At 40.4% G+C, this 16,056-nt stretch overlaps 1 protein-coding gene across 8 annotated transcripts in view; it reads left to right on the forward strand.

Annotated features, from left to right (window-relative positions):
* The window catches only part of adgrb1a (adhesion G protein-coupled receptor B1a), a 658,584-nt gene that overhangs the window by 599,032 nt on the left and 43,496 nt on the right, over positions 1–16,056 (forward strand). For 6 of the 8 annotated variants that reach the window (XM_085992449.1, XM_085992450.1, XM_085992451.1 and 3 more), the window contains 2 exons: positions 2,923–3,094; positions 12,832–12,927. In XM_085992449.1, coding sequence (XP_085848575.1) covers positions 2,923–3,094; positions 12,832–12,927 — 268 coding nt within the window. The remainder of the gene's footprint in view (positions 1–2,922; positions 3,095–12,831; positions 12,928–16,056) is intronic. The other 2 variants (XM_085992452.1, XM_085992454.1) reach the window with 1 other exon arrangement.

Genomic DNA, 16,056 nt, shown 5'->3' on the forward strand with positions numbered 1-16,056 from the left:
AAAGCACTTTGGGACGACCTGAAGTCATGAAAGGCACTATATAAATGCAAGACTTTCGTTTTGAGAAATGGGTTGATCTGTGATTTCTTGTGTTTTGACATAATCTGTAAACACAAGATTATGAAACATCTTTGACATTGTACTAACATGTGCCAGTTTGAGCGATAAGGGGGCAACGGACGCCCAAACGGCTTTGCGTCTAGTACAACAAATTACTATTCTACTATTCTGTCACCACACATCTAAATTCTAATTGAATGTTCAGTTGTGCTGATCAGGACTTGCCGATCCTTAAAAAAAATAGCAATTTTATTAAATTGAACTCTGAGGATATTAGCACCTGAAGTCTAGTAAATTAAACTTTTAACATGCCTTTCAGAAATTATTATTTGTACAAGCAGTTAATATAGCAGTCTTCAGATGTCCACATCCCTGCAATAAAACAGAAATACAGTCATTTATATTTTCAGGATTTATTGTCCAATTTCAGGTATATTATAAAAACATGGAAGAAATCAGTTATCTATTTCAATTGTACTCTTAGCTTATAAGGGCATGCATAACAATAAAGGTTGTGCCGGTAAATATGGATAGAAATGATCAAAAACACAAAGGAATATGTTGGTTTCTGTAGATCTGAGACCATGGAAATCATTGAATGTTAAAGATGAGCAAAAGGCCATTCAGCCCATCAAGTCCGTGCCTGTGTTTTTCTCCACATACTCCAACTAATCTATTTCCAGTCTCCTGCCCCATACCCTTTAACATTTTATTTTTCAAGTAAAACAGATTTATAGACTTTACTCCAAAAAGAGTTTATGGCAAAATTCCACATTTCTAATATCTCTAATTATTTTTGATTACCTTATGTGTGCACTCTTGTTATCTTCTTGGCAACCAGTGCAAAAAGTCTATCACTGTTTGTGTTATCATAACCCATCATAATTTTGAAGATCTATTAAGTTACACCTTGACCTCCGCTCCTGTGGAAAACTCCCTAATGTCTCCTTTTAACTGTAACGCCTCATCATGTGGAGTCAGGGGACAAGTAGCTGAATGGATAGCAAGCTGGCAACAAAACAGAAAACAGAGTAGGTGTTAAGGGAAATGACTCAGACTGGCAAAAGGTGGGTAGTAGTGTTCCACAACGATCGGTGCTGGGACCACTGCTGTTCACCATTTACATAAACAATTTGGACTCGGAAATCGGAAGTACAATTTCAAAATTTACGGATGTCACCAATTCGGCGGTAGAATTAATACTGCGACAAAATACAAGAAGACATAAATAAACTTGCAGAATGGCATGTAATTCAAAAATGAATTTCAATATAGATTAATGTGAAATGGTGCATTTTGGCAGGAAGAATGAGGAGGCTACATACTCCAAAGGGATCTAGGGGTACAGATATACAAAACACTAAAAGTAGGGATACAAGTGTAAAAGCAAACAAAGCAGAGGTTCATTTCTAGAGTGATAACATTGAAAAGCAGAGAAGTTGCTGTTAAACTAGTATAGTATAGTAAGACCACATGGAGTACTGTATACAGTTCTGGTCTCCATATCATAAAAAGGATATAGAAGCACTGGAGAAAGCACAAAAAGGATTTACAAGGATATCAGAACTGAGAAGTTTTACGTATCAGAAATGATTGAACAGGCTGGGGCTCTTTCTCTAGAAAAGAGAAGGCTGAGGGGTAACCTGATAGAGGTCTTGATTATGAAAGGGTTTGATAGGGTAGATGCAGAGAAGATATTTCCACTTGGTGGGGAGATCAAAATTAGGGGCCATAAAAATAAGATAGGCACTCATATATCCAATAGGAAACTCAGGAGAAAACTCTTTACTTAGAGAGTGGTTAGAATGTGGAACGCGCAACCACAAGGCGTAGCTGAGGTAAATAGCATAGATGCATTTAAGGGGAAGCTAGTGAACCACATGAAGGAGAATGGAATAGAAGGATATGATAGGGCTAGAAGAAGTAGGGTGGGAGGTGGCTTGTGTGGAGCATAAACAGCAGCATAGACCAGTTGGGCCGCATGGCCTGTTTCTGTGCTGTACATTCTATGTAATTGTAACATTCTAGTGAATCTATGCTGCAACTTCTCAATTGCCTTTATATCCTTCCTTTAATGGGTTACCTAGAACTGTTCAGAATACTCAAACTATGACCAAAAATACACACATGTTTCTATAGAAAGTGATTGGGTGGAACAAAATAGTGTAGGTTATGAGAGTTACAGAGATATGTTGAAATTTCATTTGATCACTTTAGGAAGGAGCAGGGAAAATCTTCACGGAACATTTCCTCAGGAGATTAAATAAGTTTGCAACTGAGCAAGTTGCGTATGGAAGGAATGGATTTGATAGATCAAATCTCCTCCCATGTCCTTTCATTATATATATCACATCTCACTGCTGGTAATGATATATCCTCCAGTTATTCAAAATGTATTTTTAAGTGTATTGAGTGCAAGATGATTGAACTGCTTTATGAAGCTGTAGATGTTATTGGACCAGTTATTGTGATAACCATTAGTATTTTCAGCATAGAATGCAGAATATTGCATTAGGAAATATAGTCATAGGACAAATGGGCATTCTCACAGATGATCAATTTATTGAAATGGAACTTTGGCTAGGAAGAGCTGTAAAGTTGTTTCTGTTAGCTGAAATGAAACTACAGATACTTGTTGCAAGTCTGAGTAGCTTTTTCACTTTCTTTTTATACTTAGGGAACCACCTGATCCTCAGTAATACCTAACTATATTGGGGATTGTAATTACATTGTAATAATAATTGTTTGGCACTTCTGCTTTATCGTATTTGAAGTCGTTTTATGAATAGTATAATTGACCTGGTACTTACAGAAGCCATTTCACATTTTCTCCCTAACATCTTTTTTTTCTCCCTTTTATAGGGCATCTCTTTGGAGCTCTTGTGTTGTTCTGCCGCTTTTAGCGCTGACCTGGATGTCTGCAGTGTTGGCCATCACAGATCGAAGATCAGCCCTCTTTCAGATCCTCTTTGCTGTCTTTGACTCTTTGGAAGGCTTTGTCATTGTAATGGTCCACTGCATTTTGAGAAGAGAGGTATGTCACATGGAAATACATGTGAGATTAAAGGGCAGGTGAAATGTTTTGCAGGGTTAAAGAAATGAATTTAATGTAAGGGCAAATGTTGTAAAGATCTATCTTTAAATAACTGGAAGGGCAATAAAAATGGTGTGAAGTGGAGATGTCAATGGTGTGTTCGGTTTGCATGTATTTCCTCTTAAATCTGGATGTGATACCTGTTTTACATGTTTCAAAAATATACAGATAGAGGATCAAAGATTCCTGCCAGTGATTGTAAGGTGCTGATCAAGGATTTAAATGACACTGAATACCATGCGAGTAAAACTCAATAGGTTTATATCATCTGAACACCCAAGGTTATTTCTTGTGATAATTTGAAGGAAGTTGGTTACTTTTTTCAACAAAAAAAATCATCCGCGCAGCACAGTAAGGGTTAGTTTATTCCAGTGTATGCAGGCTACTGATATCATTGGACAAGATAACTCTTCCTGTGGTAGCGCTCAAGTGAAAAATCATGTCAAAATTTGCTTGGTCAAATCCGTTACATGACTTTGACAGTCTTTATTGTTCTGCGTGTTGATTAGTTGAAGAAATGGCCCTCGTGCTTTTCAGTAAGTGGATTTTTTGTTATGGATCCCACTTCCAGAATAGGTGGTGGCACCTCAGACAAATTAAGCAACCGTTCTTAAAGCTAGAAAAGAAAGAAAATGACTTGAAATGCTAGACTAAGTTTTGTTAGTTAAAGTTAAAATATCAAAAACAGAAAAGGGAGAATGAAGATGAGAAAATGGCAGCGAAAGGGATGACCGAGTGAGAAGTTAATTGTTTGAAATGTTTTTTGTATTTAAAAATGATTGTGTTTAGCTTAGTTGTGTCGACAGTAATGTATCCTCTCATTCAGGTAGCTTTTTTATAATATACATGTGTTTGTATATATGGTATATAGATATATTTATTCATGTGTGTGTGCACCTAAATCAATTGAAAACTTTTTTTAAATGACGCATTCCCTGGAGGTGTTGGCAGTCTGACGCTTAATAATATACATCCTCTGAACTTTCTGGAATGATTCTTAACATTCTAAAACTAGGGCCCATAATTATAAGACAATCACTAATAAATCCAATAAAGAATTCAGGAGAAACCCCTTTACTCAAATAGTGGTGAGAATGTCAAATTGACTACCACAAGGAGTAGTTGAGGTGAATAGCATCGATACATTTAAGGGGAAGCTAGATAAGTACATGAGGGAGAAAGGAATAGAAGGATATGTTGATCGGGTGAGATGAAGTAAATAGAGTGGGAGGAGGCTCGTGTGGAGCATTGGGCTGAATGGCCTGTTTCTGTGCTGTAAATTCGATGTAAAACATGTATTGGATTTTTTTTTTTGCCAGCTGTCAGTTTGGATGCCTGACAATCTGTATTATGGATCAATTAAGTGTGACATGCTAACTGTAAATTTACTGAAGGATAATGCAGTTATTACTGGGAAGGTGATCTAAGGCAATGTGTATTAGATGTGGAGTATATTTAGCAAAGAGTTAGAAGAACCAGTTGTCTCATCACAAGATTCTTAAGCGATTGTACTTTTTCTGAGCTTCCCCTTAAAATAGTAAGCCTCAGTATAAAGCCGTTACTGAGTTTTCAGAGTGTGTAGAACTGCTGGCAGTATGTCGATATAAATAATGCTGGGGACCAGTGTCAGAGTCAACAAAACAGCGATATTCCTGGTCAGATGATGATATCCTCTCAGTTTAGTATCTGTGTTAGGAAAGTTAAGCTGTAATATTTTTCAACAAAGGAAGTCCTTGCTGAAAAATAGACTGATTTTAAATGAATGACATTTTCTATGTTGTATGAAATGAGTGTTCCTCATCTTTGATTAGTATAGATTTGAAATTAAAACCAGGGAAGCAAAAAAGGAGTTGGCTGCCTGTTAGAGCAGTGGCATTCTTATCAGTTTGCCTACATCTCCCAGTTCTTGGATGATCAATTCCCATAATCACTTGAGCAACATTAACCTGAAGTGAAGTGCAGGACCAAAGGTTTTGTTGAAGGAAGCCATCCTACTCAGATCACACAGCACCTGCTAATGGCCAAACTAAGAACATTAACGGTGCCCTTTGAGGTGGGCATGATTTCCAGGTGCAACCCTTGAGGTCAAAGTGAATCACCTGCATCCAAGGGGAAATGGTGTTCATGTGAGAAAGGGAATTAAAAAAAAAAAGTTGAATAAAACTATTTTCTTGAACCCTTTGAGTACTAAAGATCCTTTGTGGATTTTAACGCATGGTTTCCATCACATGACATCTATAGAAATGATTCTCTGTACCTTTCCAATTCTGAATATTACAAAGTAGTAAGAAAAGTACAATTCTGATTATTCTCTGAATAAATGAATTACTTGAAATCTTATAACAGATTTTGTTTTATTTTGAACACAACTGTTACTTGCAATCCTCAAAGGGTTAATATTATGCAGTTTGTGATCCATCCTCTTAAAGGAAAAAAATTGATGAATTATGTGCTCGAGTTTTTCCAGTTAACATTGGGAACACTAAACCCAGTGTCTTTGGCCCCCATTACAAACTCTGAACCCTTGCCACCCATTTTATCCCCTCCTCGGCCACTGTCTCAGGTTGAGCCAGACTATTTGCAACCTCGGCATCCAATTCAACCCCAACCACCATTTACCACCTCTGTAACATTGCCCGTATCCTATTCTACTACCCCTGTTCTTGCTGACTTGCATTGGCTCCCGGACCCCCAGTGCCTCCAATTTAAAATTCTCATCCCCGTGTTTAAATCCCTTCATAGCCTTGCTCTTCACTATCTCTCTAACCTCCTCCAGCCCTACAATCGCCACCAGCCCCCCTGCAGAACTCGGAACTGTAAGAGAGAGAGACTGTTGCAGGAAGAACGCACAGACGTAGACACCTGAAGTGGTTGATGGACTTCACAACGACTCATGAATTCAGTTGAGTTCAAACCTGAATTAGAGAAGAACAGTGACTAAAGAGATAGTGAATGGGAACGAGACAAAAATAGAGATAAGGATAGAGTCTGGCCTCTTATGCATGAGCCTACCATTGACGGCTATGCCTTCAGCCATCTAGGCCCCACATTTTGGAGTGCCCTCCCTAAAGCCCTCCGCAGCTCCACCTCCCTACCCTCCTTCAAGACCCTCGTTAATACCCACATCTTCAACCAAGCTTTAGGTCATTCTTCTGAATATCTTCCTCTTTGTCTCAGCATCTATTAAGTAGCAACATACATTCTTCCCGTGTTGAGTGTAGTCTCTAAGCTCGATCGCACAAAACAATACTTTGGGGTGACAATTATGTGAAGGAATTGGGATAATGCTCTCAAAATATTTCATAACATTTGGATAAATTGCTGCCATTTTTCTATGATGATTGAAAAATTCAGCAGAATTTTCCTCTCTGGCAGCTTGCATGAATCCTTGAGTTGACAGAAGCAAGTCAACCATTTAGAATCCAACTACTTCTGGTGTAAATGCTGATTTAGATGTAGGTCGCTCCAGTTTAAAACATTCAACTCTGACTAGCAAATGTTCACTTTACAGATATAATGTGAGGGTTTAGCAAGGTTCTCATAATAGCATTGTACAGTGAAATCAGTTTTTGAAGAAGTCCGATTTCACATTCAGCATTTAAAGTGAGAGCTTATCAAATGATTTGTCCATAATTTCTAAATGTTGCAAAGAAAAATGCAGTGTACTAAGTCAACCGCTGTTATTGTGTGTAATATTGGTTTCAGGCTTTTTATGTATTAATCATAACATTTTACTTCACTGATACCTTGTTGACAATTATGTGAAGGAATTGGAGTTGTAGGCTTTTCCTTTTTTTCTTAAAAGCTCCTCAAGCACTCCCTACGACGTGAAAGAATGGAGTCCCACAGCCAATACAGTTTTTCATAGAATCCTAGAATGATGCAGCACAGAAGGAGCCCATTCGACCCGTCATGCCTGTGCTGGCTTTGTAAAAGAGCTGTCCAATGAGTCCCATTCCTCTTCTCTGTCCCCACAGCCCTGTAGTTTTCTTCTTTTCAAGTATTTATCAAATTCCCTTTTGAAAGTTAATACTGAGACTGCTTCCAGTGCATTCCAGATCATAACAAATCGCTGTGTTGTGTAAAAAAAAATGTTTCCTCATGTCGCCTCTGGTTCTTTTGCCAATTATCTCACACCTGTTCTTTCTGGTTACTGACCATTCTGCCATTGGAAACAGTTTCTCCTTATTTATTCTAACAAAACCCTTCAATATTTTGAACACCTCTATCATATCTCCCCTTAATCTTCTCTGCTATAAGGAGAACAACCCCAGTTTCTCTAGTCTCTCCACGTAACTGAAGTCTTTCATCCCTGGTACCATTGTAGTAAATCTCCCCTGCACCCCCTCTAAGGCCAAAACATCCTTCCTAAAGTGTGGTGCCCAGAATTGGCCACAATACTCCAGCTGGGATCAAACCAGTGTTTTATAAATGTTTAGCATAGCTTTCTTGCTTTTGTACTTTATGCCTCTATTTATCAAGCCAAGGATCTCGTATACCTTTTTAACAGCCTTCTCAACTTGGCCTGCCACCTTCAAAGACTTGTGTACGTACACCCCAGGTCTCTCAGCTCTTGCACCCTTTTAAAGTTCTACCATTTAGTTTATATTACACCTCCTCATTCTTCCTACCAAAATGAATCACTTCACACTTCTCTGCGTTACATTTCATCTGCCATGTGTCTGCCTATTTCACCAATCTGTCTATGTCCTCCTGAAGTCTGTTACTATCCTCCTCACTGTTTACTACATTTCTGAGTTTTGTGTCATCTGCAGACTTTGAAATTACCCACAGACTTTGTGTACCCAAGTCCAGTTCATTAATTAATGTATATCAAAAAGAGCAGTGGTTCCAACACCGAACCCTTGGAGACACCACCGCACACTTCCCTCCAGTCTGAAAAACAACCATTCACCACTACTCTCTGCTTTCTGTCCCTTAACCAATTTTGTATCCACACAGTCACTGCCCCTTTAATCACATGGGTTTCAATTTTTCTAACAAGTCTATCGTACTTTATCAAACGCCTTTTGAAAGTCCATAAATGCAACATCAACGGCACCACCCTCATCCACCCTCTCTGTTGCTTCATCAAACACGATTTGCCTAGAACAAATCCATACTGGCTTTAATTTATTAACCCATATTTTTCCCAAGTGTCAATCTATTTTGTCCCAGATTAATGTCTCTAAAGGTTTCCCTACCACCGACGTTAGGCTGACTGTTCTTACAATTGCTTGGTTTATCTCTCTGAACAGGGGTGTAACATTTGCCATCCTCCAGTCCTCTGGCATCACTCCCATATCTAAAGAGCATTGGACGATTGTGGCCAGAGCCTCCGCAATTTCCACCCTTACTTCCCTTAGCAACCTAGGATGCAGCCCATCCGGACCGGGTGACTTTTCTACTTTGAACGCTGCCAATGTTTCAAGTACCTCCCTTTATCTATTTTTATCCTATTCAGTTTCTCTACTACTTCCTCCTTTACTGTGACATTGGGAGCATCCTCTTCTTTAGTGAAGACAGATGCAAAGTACTCATTTTGTACCACAGACATGCTCTGCCTCCACAAGAAGACCTTTTTAGTCCCTAATCGGCCCCACCTTTCCTTTTGACTACCCTTTTACTATTTATATGTTTATAAAAGACTTTTGGGTTCCCTTTTAAGTTACCCGCCAGTCTATCTTTACCCCTCTTATTTCCTTTTTCAATTCTCCACTGTACTTTTTGTGTTCAGCTTGGTTCTTTACTGAATTATAAACCCAGCATTTATCATAAACCTTTTTCTGTTTCATTTTAATCTCTTCAGCCATCCAGGGACCTCTCCCTTTGGATGCCCCTCCGTTCCCCCCTTGTGGGAATGTGTCTAGTCTGTACCTGAACTATCTCCTCTTTGAAGGCCTCCCATTGCTCATTTACTGTTTTACCTGCCATACTTTGATTCCAATCCACCTGGGCCACATCCCTTTTCAACTCACTGAAATAAGTTCACTTCCCTTGATGACTTATGCTAAGTTAGCAGAAGCAGCAGTTGGGATAGTACAATTGGCCTCAGTACCCTGGGCTAAAAAAAGGAAAAGTCAGCCTTGCTTATTGTTCCTGATCTGTGCCTAATGATTCTTGCTGGACAGTATGCATGTGGACCTTGAGTGAGGACCTTGCAATGTTCCCTGTGAATGAATAATCTGCCTACTCACAGTCCAGGCTCAAACATGAAAAAATGGCCAGTTGGCAGAGGTAGTGGAGGGTGGCTGTACCCAAACATGAGTCAAATTGTTCAAGAGTGAAGAGTGAAACATTGGAGAGAAACAGTTCATGTAGCATTTAGGGACAGTTCAGGAAAAAGAAGTGCCATCTACAGATATATTTATTCATATTCGACAGACCAACCAGATCATCATGTTCCCAAAAGCTACCTGAGCAGTCACCCTACCCTTCACAGTTTGGCTCAGTTGGTAACACTCTCGCCTCTGAGTCAGAAGGATGCAGATTGAAGTTCAGGTCCAACTCTAGGTCTTCAACACATACACTACCTGATACTTCAGTTCAGTAGATAGAGTCTGCTGATCTGTCAGGAGTGCCATTCTTTCAGTAAAATGTTGAACCAATGTCCCATTTTCCTGCTTAGGTAGATAAGAGATTCCATGGGCAATAGACTGTCCAGGGAGACGGTGAAGGTAGATAGTGTGGAAATATTTAAGCGGGAATTGGATAGATATTTGAGGGAGCTGTTGATTGTGAGACATTCGTGTTTTTGGGTCTAGCAAGATGGACTGCAGCATCTTTTTCGATCCTTTGTTATTAAGTTCTATGTTCTCCCAATATCCTGGCCAATATTCTTCCCTCAACCAACGCTGCCAAAAATCGATTAACACCAAATTGCTTTTTGTGGGACCTTGCTATGGCTGGAGAGTCTAGAACTAGGGGTCACAGTCTCAGGATAAGGGGTCGGCCATTTAGGACTGAGTTGAGGAGAAATTTCTTCACTCGGAGGGTTGTGAATCTTTGGAATTCTCTACCCCAGAGGGCTGTGGATGCTCAGTCGATGAGTATATTCAAGGCTGAGATCGATAGATGAGGATAGGGAAGGAAAGAGGAGTTGATGTAGAATTTCAGCCATGATCTTATTGAATGGCAGAGCAGGCTCGAAGGGCCGTATGGCCTACGCCAGCTCCCATTTCTTATACCCTTATGCTATGCACAAACTGGCTGCCGCGTTTGCCTGCTTAACGGCCGTCACTGAACTTTAGAATAATTCATTGAGTGTGAAACACATTGGGATGTCCTGAGAGATGTGATAAGGGATTAAATAAATTCAAGTGTTTTCTTCTTTCTTTCACAGAAGCAGTTACCTCCTTCCAATTTACAGATGCACTCTCTCCCCCTGAACCCACTGCCCTCCAGCTGAGAAGAGTTACTGAGACCAGTAGTTCAAGCGAGATGAGCTGACACCACTTAAATACATTCATTAAACAAGAGTGCTTTCATGCGCTTCTCATTTAAAATGAATGTCAATTCATCTCTGCTCACATTTCCATACTCAATAACTCCTGAAAGCTATTTTCCTCCAGTCATTAATTCTTGCTGTTTAAACAAAGATTTCAGGGATACAGCAGAAATAGACAGGAGAGGAAAAGATGTAGTAGTGCCCAAAATGTTGATGGTTCGTTCAAACATAAGCTCTGCAGTTCGAACTGAGGGGGTCAGAATTTGGGACTTAGAGAAGATATGCAGGTATTACAAAAGCAAAATACTGCGGGCGCTGGAAATCTGAAATAAAAACAGAAAATGCTGGAAATACTCGGCGCGCGGGTCAGGCAGGGCCTGTGGAGAGAGAAACAGAGTTAACGCTTCAGGTCAATGACCTTTTGTCGTCTCGTAACTTTTTTCCAGTTCTGACGAAAGGTCATCGACCTGAAACGTCAACTCTGTTTCTCGCTCCACAGATGCTGCCTGGCCTGCTGAGTATTTCCAGCATTTTCTGTTTTTATATGCAGGTATTATGCCACTTTTAACTTCTGTCCTAAATTCCGCTAGAAGTGAGAGGATGTGTAAGAAAAGTCTCTCATAGCTAAGATGCAACCATGTAAATAATGGATTTAGATCAGGAACATAGGAACAGGAGTAGGCCATTCAGTTAGTTCAGTACCTCACATCCATGCACCCACCTTTGATCGATATCCCTTGATACCCTTACTTAATAAAAATCTTTCGATCTTAGTCTTGAAAATGTCAATTAACCCACCATCTACAGCCTTTTCGGGAGTGAATTCCAGATTTCAACTACCCTTATATTAAATCCCCAAAGTTCCAACCCTTGACTTATTTTTAGGTTCCTTTGTACCATTGGAATTCCTTCCAATTGGTCCTGACTGCTGTCTTAACATGGCTAATTTCAGTCACAAATTAAATTTACATCACTCGATGAAAAGTTTCAGATTCTCTTCTTACTGGTTCCTTTTTGATCTCTGGTTTGAAATTGCTGCATGCTGGTACTGCTTTAAGAGCAGTCACACTTTAAATACAGCAATTCTGCCCTTACCAGAGGTCCCACCACCCCTGCCACCGTGCATGTTCCTATTTCATATATGGGCTTTTGTCCTGCCCAGCAATATTTAAATTTGCTGACCTCTGAATTAAGGACGGGGTCTGCATCGGGCAGAGTCTTGCTTCACCACACTTACGGTGGCAGGTCATGGGACTCAGCATTTCAGGACCGTAAAGTCAATCGTACTTTAAAAGGGGTTAGCGAAGACAATGTACCCTTGTTAAAAATACCCTACTAAAATGTGTTGCAGTCAACTAATGCTACCAAATGTACATTCATTAACTAACTACCACTTTACCATAGGGAAGGAAAATAACAGTGGTTGCTACCAACTTGGTAGTAATCTCCAGAGTGTCAAAAATGGAAAAGCAAATAGTGGCCAAGACTACACTACACTCTGATATTAATGATGGCAAAGAATGCTGATAGCAAGATTCTAACAGTTTAAGAATGAAAACATGTAATTAAGTTCAATCCGATTGTTAAAGCTATTTCTCTTTCATATGTTTTTCCATTAAACATTTTTTGTTCCAGTCATGAATGTATAGAGGACTGAGGGAATCACTGTTCCTAATAGACCGAGAAAGTGAATATACCCAGTTCATATGTAAAAATGACTGAACCGCTCAGAATTAATAACTGCCTATTGAAATCAATTCACATTGTTGGCCTCAGTAACTCCTTCAAGCTAATAACCTTTGACGGTATCAGCAGTACTCACTACTTAAATAAAAATATTCAAGGAAATTAACAGAAATAGCCAAAAAAAAAACAATACAATAACTTTGATCAGGCAGCTAGCATGGCACAGAAACCGTGGAATTCTCCTGATCAAAATTTCTATGATTCTAGGAATCCAAAAGTATGTATTTGCATTTTAAAAAGTGAGCACTGATGGTGAGACTTCAACTCGAAAGCCTTCTGCTTTGTCATGTTTACCTTCCAAGTACTTCAGTTTGGCTGTTCATTCAGCTGCATTGAGGATCAGCTTTTTTTCCTTTCCCCACTAGGAATCTTATTTCTAGAAAATAGTGAATGGGTTTTTTGAACTCTTCCTATATCTGATCCTATTTTTTCCCCCCCATCATTAATATTTAATTTAACCGGGAGTTCTTGTCTCACTTCGCAGGTTCAGGATGCAGTGAAGTGTAGAGTTGTAGATCGACAAGAGGAGGGGAATGGAGACTCTGGGGGATCATTTCAAAATGGACATGCACAATTAATGGTATGGACTTCTGTGCTAAAAATACCATACTTGTGTTGAATGCTTACCTACCTTCCTTGAATGATTGCTTGTGAGAAATATTATAACACGTATTGGCTGAGGATTTTGTCATCTAGTTTTTAAGCTTCTCCCAGGAGATAACTTGGCTGTTGGTGGGTGGGGAGTATTGAGTGTGCTTGTAACACAGCTCAATTGGCCCACTGGTCTTTTTCTGTCCGTCCTTTTCGTATATTCATATTCAGAATTTAACATTCTCAATACAAATGTAACTATATTCGTTCAATAGATGTTGCATTATATAAGGGTATATTGTAAAGCCAAAGGGTTTACAGTATACCCTTAGATTCTGAAGTTATTAGATTAAAGCTGAAGGTCGTCTTCTTTCGTATGGTAGTAGCAAAGCAAATCAAATGTTAATATCTAATTCAGATATCCAGGCCAATGTTTCCGGTGTAACAGCGTGGATATCTTGTAGGCTGCCTGCGAGTTTCCTCTGAGGCCAGTTTTCAGTGAGGTGCTCCAGGGTCTGATCAGGAGCTCCACAGTCGCATGATGGGGATGCTTTAATCTTCCATCTATGCAGAAGTTGGCAGCATCTACCATGACCGGTTCTGAGGCGGTTGATGGTTGTCCACTGTTTGCGAGGAAGGTTTGATCCTTCAGGTTGTACTGTGGGGTCCTCTATGAGGAATCCTTTCCGTATGTCGCAGTTCTTCCAAGCATTTCGCCATCGGTCATCAAGGCTGAGGGGAGATCGCTGGAGGGCTTTGGCGACGGTCCAAAATGGCCGCCTAGATTTGAGGCAGGTTGGTGGTAGGTTGTTCAAGTCGGCCTGGATCGACATGTCTTTGCTGGTGTAGCGGTTGTATTCTCTAGAGACTGCATATTCGCGGCGTAGGTGTGGTGGTGCGATGTTTGCAAGCACGGGCAGCCAAGTTGAAGGTATAAAGTTATAGCTGGAGAAATCTACAGGTCCTGTGACCATTTCTATACCAGTGGGTTCCAGCACCACCCTTGTTCTGCTATTGTTTTCTAGTTTTGCCTTGTCATTACAAACTTGAGAGCGACAAGGTCGTAGTCCTCAAAGGGAAGGGGAAAGTCAGCGATCATTTTTTTTTTCCATTTCAATTCTCTTCCCTCTTCTGAAGATGCTAATTCTTGCTGTGGTAAGTTTCTGTGGCCACCAGCAATTCCTGCCATTTCCTGGAGATACGCACAAAATGGTGGGAAACCCAGACAAGCAAGGGACTGTGATCTGATTTTATTGTTTATTAAGCAACCTTCTTATCAGAAGTCACTGAGAAGTGACCCTCCTGAGCAGCCAACGAGTGTCAGGAAGCATCTCAATGTGGAGGGCATCACAGTTGAGATCAATCTTGTCCTCGACCATCATCCAGACATTTACACTGCATAACAATTTTTTCCCCCTTCCTTTACCTGAAGTCAATTGTAGCACTGCTACTTCCAGCTGACATCAGCTAACAACACAGACTGAAACTTGGGACCTTCTATCTGGCTTAGTGCCAAACTATGTGATGAACTTATCCACTTAGTGTTCAAGGAATTTTATTGTGGTTTGAGTTCTTCAGTTGATTACAGGGCATTCTTTGCTATTGTTTGTTATAATGAAAGGTTTGTAGTAACAAAAGTTCAATGGGAAGGAAAATCAGGCTGGTGTACAATAGGCGGCCAATCTGCTACCATCCATTTTGTGAACTCACTGAAGTTGAATTTTACTCCCACAGTTTGTAATAGTATTGGGTGAGATGAAGTAAGGTAGGAGGAGGCTCACACAGAGCATAAACACCAGCAGAGACCTTTTGGGCCGAATGGCCTGTTTCCGTGCTGTAAATTTTATGTAAATTTCCCATTATTTGAGGGTTAAGATAACAGGAGACTACAGGGAACGTAGTGATAGAAAAGATGTTTGGGGCAATGCACTACTCCCAACAATGTAATGGAAACCTCGGCATTGAAGGAGTTTAATTAACCAAATTAAACATGTAAATAGGTAGGGTACCATGACACTCTGGAACACTGATTTTTGATGAGAAGGTCATTCAGATTGTAGTTACTTTATTAATAACCTATAAAAAGTCGATGGTCAGTCTTGGATGTCAGTCGTGGCTCAGTTGGTAGCACCCTTGCCTCTGATTCAGAAGGTTATGGGTTGAAATCCCACTCCAGAGACTTGAGCACAAAAATCTGGGCAGGCACTCCATTGCAGTGCTGAGGGAGTGCTGCACTGTCGGAGGTGCCATCTTTCAGATGGGACATTAAACCGAGGCCCCGTCTGCCCTCTCAGCTGGTCGTACGAGATCCTACGGCACTATATTGAAGAAGAGCAGGGGAGTTATCCACGGTGTCCTGGCCAATAGTTATCCCTCGATCAACATCACTAAAACAGATGATCTGGTCATTATCACATTGCTGTTTGTGGGAGCTTGCTGTGCGCAAATTGGCTGCCGTGCTTCCTACATTACAACAGTGATTACACTTCAAATATACTTCATTGGCTGTAAAGCGCTTTGGAACGTCCGGTGGTCGTGAAAGGCGCTATATAAATGCAAATCTTTCTTTCTTGGATGCCCCCATTTTGTATGTACATCCAGGAAATAGCTGGAACTTAGAAGAAGATTTAAAATATATGTATGTACAGGAAACTCTCGATTTACCGGCACCTAAATAACCGGAAATCTCTGTTAACCAGCAAAATTCAGGAGTAGGTTCAGGTAAGTTTAACTTCATATTAGTGGCCGTTCCTGGATCTATGGCTGTGTAATCGGGGTTCCTGCACTTGTTGCTAAGCAACAGGGACGCTTGCTCTGTGGCTGGGGTTCCTGCACCTGTTGCTAAGCAACAGGGAAGCCTGAATTTGTTGCTGTGTACCGAGCTCTCGTACCTTTTAACTATACCTCTCTGTAATCCGGACTTTTTGATAAACCGGCACCACGTCGGTGCCGGATAAAAAAGAGTTTCCTGTGTGTGTATATAGGAAACTTTCTGATATCCGGCACTGACGGGACCGAGCTGGTGCCGTACCATCAAAAGTGCCGGACATACCAACGTTAATGTTGAAACATACGGAACTGAAAAGCTTCGTGTGAATCAACAAACCCTGTTGCCTAC

The sequence above is a fragment of the Somniosus microcephalus genome, chromosome 7 (assembly GCF_052327205.1).
Source record: "Somniosus microcephalus isolate GS21.2 chromosome 7, FLI_Smic_1.0, whole genome shotgun sequence".
In the NCBI taxonomy this organism is placed as follows: Eukaryota; Metazoa; Chordata; class Chondrichthyes; order Squaliformes; family Somniosidae; genus Somniosus; species Somniosus microcephalus.